Source organism: Tenrec ecaudatus, chromosome 10 (genome assembly GCF_050624435.1).
Source record: "Tenrec ecaudatus isolate mTenEca1 chromosome 10, mTenEca1.hap1, whole genome shotgun sequence".
Lineage (NCBI taxonomy): Eukaryota > Metazoa > Chordata > Mammalia > Afrosoricida > Tenrecidae > Tenrec > Tenrec ecaudatus.
The window spans coordinates 62,798,562-62,811,809 of record NC_134539.1 but is presented as its reverse complement, the minus strand read 5'-3'; the positions used below and the strand labels follow the sequence as shown (position 1 = coordinate 62,811,809).

The 13,248-nt window shown below is 52.8% G+C and overlaps 2 protein-coding genes across 7 annotated transcripts in view; one reads left to right on the top strand and one right to left on the bottom strand.

The window, feature by feature from the left end:
* The window catches only part of GOLGA1 (golgin A1), a 59,980-nt gene extending 55,635 nt beyond the window's left edge, over positions 1–4,345 (top strand). For all 5 annotated transcript variants that reach the window (XM_075560496.1, XM_075560493.1, XM_075560494.1 and 2 more), the window contains exons 19-22: positions 472–531; positions 1,049–1,219; positions 1,684–1,770; positions 2,161–4,345. In XM_075560496.1, the coding sequence (XP_075416611.1) occupies positions 472–531; positions 1,049–1,219; positions 1,684–1,770; positions 2,161–2,241 (399 nt within the window). In that variant the 3' untranslated portion in view covers positions 2,242–4,345. The remainder of the gene's footprint in view (positions 1–471; positions 532–1,048; positions 1,220–1,683; positions 1,771–2,160) is intronic.
* An 810-nt stretch (positions 4,346–5,155) lies between these two features.
* ARPC5L (actin related protein 2/3 complex subunit 5 like) lies at positions 5,156–12,641 on the bottom strand. 2 transcript variants are annotated; one of them, XM_075560489.1, is made up of 4 exons: positions 12,355–12,634; positions 8,178–8,250; positions 6,948–7,124; positions 5,156–5,645 (listed from the first exon to the last, which is right to left on the bottom strand). In XM_075560489.1, the coding sequence occupies exons 1-4, from the start codon at positions 12,501–12,503 to the stop codon at positions 5,583–5,585; spliced, it is 462 nt and encodes a 153-aa protein (XP_075416604.1). In that variant the 5' UTR covers positions 12,504–12,634; the 3' UTR covers positions 5,156–5,582. The 2 variants fall into 2 exon arrangements, with proteins under 2 accessions (XP_075416604.1, XP_075416605.1); XM_075560490.1 differs by lacking the exon at positions 8,178–8,250 and having other exon boundaries at positions 12,312–12,641.
* Positions 12,642–13,248: the final 607 nt, after the last annotated feature.

Genomic DNA, 13,248 nt, shown 5'->3' with positions numbered 1-13,248 from the left:
CTTATGGTAGATCATGGTATGCCAGACACACAGTGGTGATGATGAAAACCATACATTTTGACCTTAAGCGTCTGCTTTAGGCTCATAGCACAATCTTTCTGAAGGAGAGAGCATATGGCACCGGGGTGCTTACAGACGGACTGTTCCTGGTGGCAGGAACTTGACACAGTCCAGATGAGAGAGCCCATGATAGCAGCCCTGGGACATTCATAGATTACATGGAAGTGTTTCTCACAACCTATGTGGCTTTGTGGAGTCTAGAGACCAGACATGTGCAAAACAGGATCATGTGAGGAAGACAGCACACAGGTGCAGGAACCTGGGTGGGAAAGCTACCCCCCATGTCTCAGGAGGGCAAGGGTAGACTACTAACAGGCCAGGGGCATGGGGTGGGGTAGGGGCGAGGGCAGCATATGCGGAGGTCTTCCTGAACTGTGCACTAAAAAATCGCTTTTGTGGGGTTCATCTCAGATCATAAAGCAGATGCAGCAGAGGATGCTGGAACTCAAGAAGACTCTGCAGAAGGAACTGGTGAGTCCCTGCGCAGAGGCGGCCTGGCTGCCCAGCTCTTCTTGCTGCCCAGCTCTTCTTGCTGCCCAGGGCCTGGGGTGCTCTGACCCTCCTAGGGTCCCTCCCTGCTTGAGAGTGCCCTTCCCCCAAGGTGAATGCAAGGGTCCCTGGGAAGTCAGATGATAGCTGTGTGACATTGGGCATGTGCCTGTGTTGACCTCTTGGGTCGCTCTGTGCATTGTACAGTCCCGTAGTGGCTGCCCCGACCCAGGATGATCATCAGGCCTTTTCCTGGCTGAGCAGTGCCCTGCCCTGGGGAGATGTGTCCTTAGCATAGGTAAAGGAAATGGCAGAGGACCTGGCTGTCTCCTCTCAGCTGGCAACCCACCTAGAGGTGCTTCCTTCCCAAGTGGGACCCTTTTTGCCCTGTGATGTGTCTGTTGTGGAATGGGAACAGCAGGTGGGCCAGCCAGCTAAACTGCCCATGGCATGATGGTTAAGCCTAGCCAGTGTAGCATCTTTCCATCTTATTTTTCAGAAAATCAGGCCTGATAATGAGCTTTTTGAGGTCCGGGAAAAGCCTGGACCCGAGATGGCGAGCCTGGCTCCGTCTGTCACCAGTACTGCCGACCTGACCGACGCTCGAGAAATCAACTTTGAGTACCTGAAACATGTTGTTCTGAAATTCATGTCCTGCCGAGAATCGGAGGTAACGGGCTTTCAAGTCCATTGATTTTCGTGTTGAGTCTCTGCCCAGGCCCTGCCCTGTGTACTGTCCCACCCAGGCCGCACCCTTCTTCTCTCACCCACACGCCCTATTGGACTACCATGTGCGCATGTAGTCATTTCTTCAGCTGCTGACTGCGGCGGGCAGTGAGGGGGCAGCGTGGGAAACAAGCTATTGGCAGAGATGCATCTTCCAACCTGGCTGCCGAGGCCAGAGTCCGGGGACCTGATTCTCCCAGCAATCCTGCACCCCGCTGAAGAGCAGAAAGCAGAGAGCCAGGCCCCCAGTGAGGAGGGAGGGGACAGAGCACCTCACAGTGGTCGACTTCACCCCCATCCAGTCCCTGCTAACCAGGACTGCACCCCCTGGGAGCAAAACCAAAGCCCCCACGCATTGCCTTCCTCCCCGCCACGGAGCCTGTGGCGGCACAACTTGCTTTATTTCAGGCCTTTCACCTTATCAAAGCCGTGTCGGTGTTGCTCAGCTTCTCCCCAGAGGAAGAGAACATGCTGAAGGAAACCCTGGAGTATAAGGTAGGCCTTGGGTCCGCTGCGGCCGCCTCCAGCTGTCGTACCCAGCTGCCCCAGCCCAAGGTCAGTGAGGCCATCGCTGAGCACCGGCCCACACAGAGCCCTTTTCATTGATGGCCCAAATCTTGCTCAACACACAGCAATGTTTTTAAAGGAGAAAATATTTTAAAAGTACAAGTGTAAACCAATGTAATTAAAAATAGTTAATAAGGTAAAATTACCTACAATTCCAGCTTGTCTTGACAAGTTTTTGTCAAGACAGACACTATTCTCTTCCCCTTGCTTCCGGTCAGAGTCAGGATGTGGTGAGGATGGCAGGTGGGGGCAAGGAGGGGAGCGGGGGCTGTTTCCATGGTCTGTTGAGCTCAGGACCCTTTGCTGTTCCAAATACAGATGTCATGGTTTGGATCCAAACCAGCTCCCAAGGGCAGCATCCGGCCATCCATCTCCAACCCTCGGATACCATGGTCCTAGAGGGAGCCCGCCAAAGATGAAGCTCCACAGCTTGACAGTCTCTTGAAAAAGAACCCTGACAGAGCAGTCGGGTGGGTTTTTAATCACCGTATCTGCAGTATTTTGTACAAGCACCTACGCATTGTTTACAAGAGATAAGACCCACGTCCCTGTAAACTAACGTGAACTTCAGGAGGGAGCAGGAGCTGTCCTTCTGGTCCCCAGCACTACCCAGATTGCCACAGTGCTGCCACTATCCAGCTCTGGCACCCGTCTGCACTAAAGCGCAAGTTGTCAGCCTCCGTCAGCCAGGGCACCCTGATGTGCTGCTGCTGAAGGAAGAGGCAGCTCCTGGGAGTGGCGCCTGGCAGGCCAAACCCACCTGCTTCTGCTGCACACCTCCAACTCCCCGGGGTGTGCTTTAAGCCCCCTTCCCTGGTAACGTGTGGGTTCAGATGAATGAGAAGAGGCTTCTTCCCGTTTCCTCTCCAGCAAACGCTGCTCCACCTTGTTTCTGAAACCACCTAAAACTTGAGAGGTAGGTAGATGGCTGCACACCACCGGGGCTGGCACCGAATCATGAGCTTGCACCTTTCCTCTGGCATCTGCAAGCTCGCAAATCAAGGGATCGTAAGGGTAGTACCAAATACACTCAATTGCCTTTGTAATGAATGTACTGTCTTGGATAGGTTGCTGGTAAACCATTTTAAACTATTTTTTATAGCTGAAGTTCTTCACTGTTGTGAACATGTCTGTATTATAAAATCTATGTAATGGGCGTTCTTAAAGGGAGATCCGAGCATCCAGAGGACATGATTTCTTCTATTAGGATTCCTGTCCCTCAGTAGCATCACTAGCTTTCGGTGGCATCGGCTTCTCTCTGAAGAAGTGGTGGTATTTTGTTTGCTTTGCTCCTAGTTCTGTGTGGTACAAACACTGAGCAAATGCTAAGCACATTTTTTCTGTTAAAAGACAATGTGGCAAAAAAAAATAATTAAATAAATAAATAAAATTTAAAAAAAAAAAAAAAAAGACAATGTGGCATATTCAAAAAACGCCACTGCTGGCCCTCCTCCAGCCACAACCAAACACTGGAAGTCGCGAGCTTGTCCGTAGAGCCACCCTCGCTCTCCCAACTGTCCCCTAAGCAGCCATGCCCTGAGTCCGGCAGCCCCAGTCAGTGCAGTCCCCAGCCACTTGCCGATGTGGCACTGCCAGTGACGGCTAGAAAAGGGGTGTGTGCTGTTCCCGGAGAGCACGCTTTTCCTAGATGTGCCACCATACAGACGCTAAAGAGAAAGCATTTGTCGATTTCAAGTTTGATACTTTTCACGGGCTGAATTAAAAACGGACTAACTGAAGCTCCTGTATTTACCATCAGTTATTCAATCCTAACAATGAGAAGAGAGTTGTTTCCGAATTATGCTTAGTTCTTCAGGGTTATTTCTTTTGAACTCGTAGAAAAAGATTTGCAGTTTAACTACTAAATTCCCATGACCCTGAGCATCACCTGCGTCCCAGCAAAGGCTCAGCCATCCAAACCAATCATGCCCTGGCTGCTGCCCCTACGGTGCCCCGTCTTTGCAGCTGTCTGGCCCTTGTTTAGAATGAATGCTGTTTTCCACTCACCCAGTGAGCACATGAAGGAAAAATCCTTTCTGTTTTGCAATTTTGACAAGCTGTTGTTTTTTTACAAGAGATTTCTATCTTTTCATCTGTCTCAAGAGAGCTGATCCCCAAGAAGTACTGATAGGTCAAGGCTGGCTACCAACAGTGCCGACACTCCTCTGGAAGCCAGCTCGGACTCTTGCAGGCTCCTCCAGCCCTCTGGAGCTGCTGCCCCCATCTCCAACCCCCATTAGGTGTGCCCATGCCCCTTGCCAACTCTGTGCTGCCTAGGGACGCTCACCAATTCGGCTTTCCTCCTGCATGGTGAATTTTCTTCAGCTCTAAGAGGGGAGTGGAATAAATATTCTAAGTAATTTGATGCACTTTTACTATATAAAACTTGCTGTGATAAACTATATATAGCCCTTTATATGAGCATTGGATCTCTCTCAATACTGTAAATAGGGGTTGTATTATCTAAAACTACTGTAGAAAATTCATTTGTGGTGCAATACACTTTTTGATTAAAGCTCTGCAATCCAGATGCAACAAGAGTGTTTGATTTGGTATCGTTTGGCGGGCCAATATTGTTAAACTGCTTGTGTCTTGTACTTAATACCTCAAAGCCAACTTCAAGGGCTAGAGAATGTTTCTCGGGAAAAAAAACTCCCAGGATTGGGCTCGGAAAATCAATGCATGTTACCTGAATGAAGGCCAGCCTTGCTTCCCAAGACTGGTGTCCATTCTTCAGAGGGGCTGTTGGGGTGAGGGGAACCCAGAGAGTACCTTCCTCATCCACCTGACTCCCAGGGCCTTCTGACTGAGCTTCATGAATACAAATGAAGAACAGAGTGCCCGCAGCAATTTAGACTTGCTGTCCTGGTCAGAGTTACAGGGCCCAAAGATGCTTTCTCACACTGATTTTGACCTATTTCTGGCATGTTTTTTAAAGAGACGGTGTCTTTATAGGAAAGACAAGGGCATTTTGCAGCACAGTGGCATCAGGCCTGTGACCAGGTGAACCCTGAGGCCCACCTGGAAGGGCTCCCAAATGCAGTCACACAAACGGGGATCAATTCTTAAACATCTGGCACTTTATTCAGTGACTTCCAAAATTACAATACGAATCAGAGGAATAAGAAACAATGATTCCACAAAACCCCTCTCTGGCAGCCGGCAGCCCACCACCTTGTCCCACTGATTGCCATGTTTGCTCCACAGGGCTGCCCAGCAGCTCTAACCCCTGACACCTGTGGGGCCCCAGGACCATCGGCCTCTCCTGCCCACCGCTCGTGAGCATTCATAACATATACGAAACACACTGCTATGTGGATACTAATAAGCCAAGAGCTTTATTGATGCAGCAGGCACTTTACAATGAGCCCGAGAGAGGCCGCTTTCTTGGGGAGGGCGGGAGGACTATACAGACCCTCGGGCTTTCTCACGTCACAAACACGCACTCCCTTTACCACAACCCTGGAATGGCCCCGTTCCCCAGGCACACCTGACAAGGCTGGCCACCACTCTGGTACAGGCAGAAAACGTCCCTTCTGCATTACAAAGACTATCAGATCCTGCAAAGAGTTCACCGAACAGTAGGACAATTTCTCCCTCCACCTTGAAAAAAAATCCATCCCAGCAGACACGGGTCCTGAATAGCTCACTTGGAGTTTCTAGAAGATGGTCCGTGGTCAAGCCCTTCTTCACCAGCCTGTGCGTCCAAAGGTCTTCTCTAGGTGACACGAGTCTTGGTTTTAAACAGTCTTTCTTGCTGTAAGAACTCTTATAATGGAGCCCAGTCCTCCTACCGCTAATGCCTGTGGGGAAAAGGACACATGTCAACGGAGCCCTGGCCACAAGGAAGGGGGTCCAGGGAGACGGGGCCAAGCACTCCCTGCATGGGGGCCAGCGCAGATCCTTGGAAAAGGAAAGGGAGTCCTGTGAGGACAGTCAGGCGGCAGCTTGCTCTTGGGACCAGAGGGCCCTAAGGGTTCTTAGTGGTGGAGCCAGTTGGGTCGCTTGGGTCCTGGGAGTAACCCCCTTGGCAGAGCCCTGCAGGTCTGCCCTCTGAAGAAATGCAGCATGCCAGCCTGCAGGCAAAGCCCAAGCATGTGCATGCACACTGACCCCAAGTCAATTCCCACCCAGTAGAACAGAGTAGAAGAGCTCTGTAGGGTTTCAGAGACTGCGAGTATTGATGGGAACAGACAGCTTCATCTTTCTCCCCTGGATTGGCTGGTAGGTTTGGACTGGAGCCAACAGGCAGTGCTTACCTATCCCACTTCCTCAATGCACACTCACCTATCTGAAAGCTGCCTCCTGGTGCTCTCGAAAGGCATACCAGACAGAACTAGGCACCAAGAATTTTTTTTCTTTTGCACCAAGAATTCTTAAAGGAAGGCAGAGGCCTAGAGCCTCTACACCTGCTGAGCTCTCCTGAGCACCACAGCCACCACCTGCTAAGCCCAGGGGGGCTTTCTCTTCAGAGGGGAGGCTGAGCACACCCCAAAGACCACAATCACAGCCCAATGCCAATGTCACTGGCCCTGCTGTGAGAAGGCAGGTCTGCACCCTTTAGAAAGGACTTTGTGTTCGTCCTAGTCCTGCCTGCCTGCTCAAATGGCATCAAGCTGACAACAGCTCAGAGTAGCATGAGCAGAGGGTGGGCAGAGCACAGTGGCCCAAAGGCAGGAGATGGGCTCAGCAAAGGGCCTTGGCTCCTCTTCGTGACCCAAGCAAAGGGAAGACCGACCTAGTGTTTTCTGTTCAAGTGAATGAAGTACCTGTGTGTGACATCTTTACACACTGCTATCTCCTTCTGGGTGCAGGTATGGCTGGAGGTCCTTAGAGGGGGCTGGAAAGATAAGTCCCTAGGACCACTCAGAGCAGTTCTTTCCCTGTCAGGGCCAAGTCCCAGCCAACCAGCACCCCTAGCCTGTGCCTCACCTATTACAAGGAAAGCAGTGGCTGGTGTGGGAGCTAAGTGTGTAGCTGTCCCAGGATGGCCCCTCATCCTCACACTACTATTGGAGTGCCCTGTTTTGAAACACCCGGCCTGTTGGCTTGAACCCTGGGATGTGTTCGGGGAGGCATCCTAGGGAGGGGATGTGCTCACGTACCTTTTCATGCCACTGGAGTAACATTGCACTGCTGTTTTCTGTGGGCTTCTCAAACCCTTTATAAATGTACTTCATTAACAAGTCAACGCCATTTCTGTCCAGGGACTGCACAGCCTGCTCGATTTCACTGCTCTTAAAATTGGTGAGCACTTTCAGCACCACACCCTGGGCTCGCTCCTAGGGCGGCAAGAGAGAGGGAATGAGGCCCAGAGCCACAGCCCAGCTATCTCCCACCGCAGGCACACAACCACCGGCCAAGTGGTCAGAATCTGCCAGAAGCCTGGTCTCATTTCTAATTTACATCTGGTGCTTTAAAAAGAAAGGGGGCGGGCGGGGAATGAAAATTTTATTTACATTTCAAAGTATCCCATACATTGGTCCACTTCTTTTGGAAAGGCAGGGGCATGGCTTACAGGGGAGAAGCAACACAATCCCCGAGGGTAACAGCCTTAGACTTCACAGGCTGTCAGAGAAGATGCTTCGCTTGGTTTGAGTTGCCTGCAGCTTCCACCAGTCAGCCTTTCCCTCCACCTGAGGAGGTGCAGCCAATGGCTACATCACGATGTGACATTTCTGTCACAAGAAGCCAAAGTCAAGCTTCAGGTAGCTGGACAGCCTGTGTCCAGACCAAACGCTGGGCAACCTTAGTGGTACAGTGAGCAGTGGGAGCACCGCTTTATGCTCTCACCCCATGGTGTGCAGGTGAGAGACTTTTTCAAAGCACTAACTCCTTATGGAGGTCAGAACCCATTTGTGTATGAACTACTGATTGGAAAAGCAAACTTAGGATGTCCACTTTCACCTAACTCACAATAAAATATGTCTTCTAAAAAGTCCTTATGCAGCTGAAGTTTATTTACTAGCCTACGAGGCACAGCCCCAGCGAAGTCTCACCCAGCAAGCTCATTCTTATCTGTTTTGCTAAATCTGCAAGGGCTGGGCTAACTTCTTACCCCAGGAGACCTTGGGGGAAGGAGAGAAGGCTCTTTGGGGAGCATTTACTGTGAACACTGTTAGCTTTGAAGGCAGAGGAGCCTCCATATCTGTGGGCACCAGGAGGCTTCCGTAACAGTGCTGTCTACTGCCAAGTCACTCTTTTGGCAGCTACTCCTTGTTGCGGACAACTAGGCACTGGCTAGAGCCCCAGAGAACTCACGCTCCAGCTGAGGGGCTGCCAAGCCCACAGTCCCCAGGCCCAGCAGAGCTGAGCCTGATGCCCGACCCTGTTACCTTCACAGCTTGGTTCTTGGTGTTGACAGGAGAGTTCCGCAAGGCGGCGTGGAAGGCCCGAAGCATGTCCCCTGTGCAGCGCCACATGTTAAGGATGGTTAGGCGCAAGCTGTGTTCATGCTGTCATTAGTGAATTCATTTCCAAAGCATTGCAAGAGAGCAATCAATTGAGATCTCCCAACAACCCCTTGCCTTGCCCCACTTCTTGGCTTCTGGGTGGTAGGCACCCTGCCAGCCCTGCATATTGCCCTTTCTAGCCCCTCTTACACTTCTTGCTCAAAGCCAGCTGTAGCACACACTTGGGAAGTTATCAGCAAAGCAACTGACCTAGTCGTGTGAATGCAGCCAAATCTGATCTACACATGGACCCCACAACAGTCACGTGTGGGACCTGGGGGTGATAGCTCTCATTCCAGAGATGAAAACAAAGCCACAGAGATCTGCCAGCTCTTCCAGCCCATGCTATATCTCTAATACTCAGGAAAGGAAAGGCTGGAACTTGCAAGATCTAGGCATCACTGGAAGCGCAGAGTTTCTATGTTCAGTAGTCAATGGAAAGGTTGGACATGTAAGTCCACCTAGCGAGGCCTCAGAAACAGCACCTGGTGGTCTCCTGAAAAATTCATCACTGAGAAACCCTAGGGAGCACATTCGAATGACACACTGGGCTGTCATGAGTCAGACTGGACTCGACAGGAAGCAAGCGGCTCTGCAAGACCGTTCCTGGCCAGTGAAGGGCCAACTGCCACCAGAGGGGAACTTAGTACCTCAAAGAACCTTTTCCAATTAAGATAAGCCACGGCTCCCCTGCAAACTGCAGCTGCAATCATGTCACCATTTTTGCCGAGTTCTGACTCCTCCAGCACTGAAGAGAAAACCGCAATCTGGGTTAGGTCCCCAAAGGTGACACCTATTTTAAACTGAATTACATCAGCCGACTTTCATTTCCTCATCTGAAACACTGGCTTCAGCCAAAAAGCTTCAAAAATAGAACAAGGAATGGCTTCTGCCCAATCGGGTCTCCACTCCTGTTCATGCAGTGATACCCACGTGTGAGCAGAAAAAAGCGAATCGCTCCTCTTTCCCAGTGTGACGCCACCCTGACTGCCACCAGACCTGCAGCCCCAGGTCTCCCAGCCCCAGGGAGGCTCTGCTCCCATCCCAGATGAAAGGCAGTCCATCCACCTTCCTCTTTCAGCTGTGAATTTCTCTTCTCCAGGCAGTGTGAGATCACTCACTGGAATCCTCTCCCTCCTCACCCTTTCATCTTGTCTCTATAAAGCAATAAAAAGAACCCTGGTGGTGTAATAATGGGTTAAGGGTTGGGCTGCTAACCACAAGGTCAGCAGTTTGAATCCACCAGCTGTTCCTCAGGAGAAGGCTTTCTACCCCCATAGAGAGCCAGTCTTGGAAACCCACAAGGGCAATGCTAGTTCTACTCTGTCCTACAGCGTCACTATGAGTCAGATGCAGCCTAATGGCAGTGAGTTTGGGGTTTTGAATACAAAGGAGCCTGGGTGAGCAGTGTGTGACTGGCTGTGAACCTAAAGGCTGGTCACTCAAACCCACCCACTAGCTCTATGGAAGGAAGGCCTGCCATTCTGCTTCCATAAAGATTATAGCCCAGAAAACCATACAGAGCAATGCTACTTAGGACACCATGGAGTTGCCCTGAGTTAGAGATGACTAGCTAACCTCTGGTCTAAAACAATAAGCAGGAGTTCACCTCCCCACCCCTCACCCCCGGAAATGCAGGGTGGCACTCACCACACTGCAGGCTCTTCACTAGAACCCAAGCTGTTTGGCAAAGCTGTCACGGGCAGAAGAGTCGCAGCTTTAGCAGGACTCTCTCAGGCCATCTGCTAAGCACTTAGCGGGCTTGGACAGGCAGGGGGCCTTCAGCAGCTAGGCAGGTGGAGGGAGCAGAGAGGGCATCCCTACTGTCACACAGCATTGCCTAAACTGGCCTCTGAACACTGGGCTCTTTCAGAGTGTGGGTTGTGAAGGCTGTGGGAACCCTGCCCAGTCCCCAGACCAGGGTCTCTCAGCTGTGACAGCACGGGGACATTAGCCCAGCTGGCTCAATACCGCGGGGGCTGTCCTGTGTGTTGTGGGCGTTTAGTGACATCCCAGCCCCTGCTAGATTTTCCAGTAGCCAAGCCACCAGGTTGTAACCATCAAAGTAGGGGGAGTTCAGTCAGGCAGAACCACCACTATAAATGGTGCTCTGGTGAGAGCTAGGCTCTGCTGACATATCTACAAGGCCTCAAATCCTGTGACAGGTGCGGTTATCTCTCTGTGAACAACCCTTTGCCAGGGGATCGCTGTTCTCATTTTAAATACAATGAAACTAAGATCCAAAGGAAGGGAAATGACTTATCTAAGGTGGAAAAATGAAATTATCCAGCTAGCCTTCACTCCCAAGTTGCCTGCTTCCAAACCCAAATGCTATCATCCTCTGTAGACCCAAGCTGGGGGTATGGACACTCACTGGGTGTCCAACCCTATGCCAGGCCCTTTTGGGGTGGCATTCTTTGATGATTCTCCCATGGAGCCTGTGAGACCAGCATGGTTCCCCTCCCTTTACCAGAAAAACGAGGGTATGGCCCTGCTCAAGGTCACAGCCAGCGCTCTCAGGTCTGGGTCTGTGTGGACGCACAGCTCCCATTCTTTCCATTTCTGTCCTGTAATCCCCCCCTCCCCCCCCCCCATGAGCCGCTTTCTGATACAGCTCCAGTCCAAGTCCTTTCCTCACCCTCCTAGGAAGACGCTGCAGGTTACAGTCAGTGAGCTCATGTGATGTCAAGGAGCTGGCACAGGAGAGGGATTCAAGAAATACAAGTTCCATCCTCCTCCCTCCCCAACTTCCAGGGTGTCAGTTCTTCACTTCCTCAACCCCAAAAGGTACACTCTCCATGACAAGGCCTCTGCCACTCCCATTAGTGGAAAAACTGCCACCATCACCCGGATGTGCTTAGCTGAGGGCTCCAAGCTGTCATAAAGAACCTATCACCAATCAGCGAGGACCAAGAGAATAAACCAGGTGACAGCTGTGGGGGCCTTGATCTGCCCCATCTGTGATATGAAAGGCCTCTCTGGAGCCCTGCACCAGGTGACAAAACCAGCCTTCTCTCCTGGGTTTCCTTCCCACGACCCCATTTCACCAGAGGAGTATGCACGGTGATCCTTGTAGGGCAGGAAATACAAGTTTAAATCCCCACCTTGGAAACCACCTTCTTATTCAAACAGACCAAATCTGAGTGAGTGAGTTCGAAAGGCCCGTCGGAGGAGCACTGCCAGGCTCGTCCGGAAAACAGTGGGTGAAGGCCAACTTCCCAGGCTGAGTCCACTGATCAAACATGAAGAAGCTGACTTGACCAGTTCCGGGCGGAAGGCGACTTCCTGTAACACCGTTTGAATAAAGCTCAGATTCTCTCGGGGAGAATCAGTGTTTCCTGTGCTAACTGCTCCAGGCCCAAGCTGGTGGTGACATCCACCTCTATTTTTTATCTTGCTTTCTAAATTCCTGTTTTCTGTGGCATTTCCCTCTGCGCTGTCTGGTTTCTCTTAGCTCTGGACCACTCCTTTCGGCCTCTGCTTACTGTACAACCGGCATCGGAAGCCGGGGCGCACTTGTTGAGTGTGACCGAGGTCAAGGCCAAGGTGCTGAAGGCGCCCATACGCCTTTAACTAAGGGGCAGTGACTCGGGTTCTGGGGTGAGGGGCGCTTCATCTCACTCCCTCCTGCGTCCTTTCTCCCCGCAGCCGTTCACCCACCTATTTTCAGGCCGTGCTGCATTCCGGCCCACGAAGGCCACCGGGCAGGTCCCCGAGCCGCTCGGCTGCTCCATTACTCAGCGGCGGCTCACCTGCCCCTCCCGCCACCCAGCTCGCGAAGGGCCCCATTTCCGGCCAGGGAGGGATAGAGGGATGGGGCGCCCACGGAAGGAACTTCCAGAGGGGCCTCGGGAGCCGAGAGGGGGCACCAGGGCCTGCGGAGGGAGTACAGGGCCGGCAATCAGAGGCGCTGGGGCTGGGATCAATGGGGTGACCCGTGCGGGAGGGCACCGGGTTCGTGGGAGAGTGACCGGAGGAGGCAGGGCTCTGGGGACGGGGGAGGTGGGGAGGCCAGACCCGAGCTCCAGGGCCCCCGAGCCGCCGCGCCGGGGAAGGATATTGCCGTAGGAGCCCGTCCACCTCGCTCGGATCCGGGCCTGGCTCGGCTGCCGCCGCTGCCGCCTCCTCCTGTTCGTCCACAAATTTGTTCTCGTCAAACTCGTCGATGTCCACCCGGCGAAAGCGTGAGGACAGCGTGTTCCGGGCCATGGCGGGGGCTCGCCGCCCGCTCAGCCGGCTCCGCTGGGATTCAAACCTCGGCTCCCCTCAGCCCCGGCTCCGGCTCCAGCTCCGGCTCGGGGGCGGGAAGCGACCGCCCGGTAGCTCCTCCTCCTCCACCTCCGCGCGCAGCCGCTGGCAGCCCGCCCACTTCCGGGCAACGCCGGAACCGGAAGCAACGGCCGGGGCGGGGTCTGGACGATTCGCGACATGGGAGGCGTGGAAACGCTAGGTAAGTGCAGTGTGGTTTCCCCGGCGTCCACCCATCCGAAAAGAAACATGAGCGCGGCTTCCCGTGTGGGGCGGTCCGAGCCCCTTCTCCCACGCCTCACAAACGTCCCAGGTGCGCCCGCTTTCTCGCTTCTCCCGGAGAAGTCGCGGGCCCAAACAAGGGACAGTGTGTGTACACAGCCGCTAGCGCAGGGTGGCCAGTGGCAAGGCTGAGGGGACAAAGATCCTTTACCTGTTAAGCCACTCAGACTTCTTGTAGGGAGAAAAAAAAAAACGACCTTTGCGATAAACCCCGGGTGATGAGCCTCTGCTCTTAGGAACCTCGAATGCTCCCACACTTAACCTTGAGGCGGCAAGGTGGAGACAAGACCCTGAAGACGGGGATCGAAGGTGTGACTCCGCACACGTGGTAGTTACCTTCTGCGGAAGGGGTGGGTGCACGCCGAGTAGTGGGTCCCAGCTGGAGAGTCTGCTGATAGCAGAATCGGAGCTGGAGTGGAGAGTC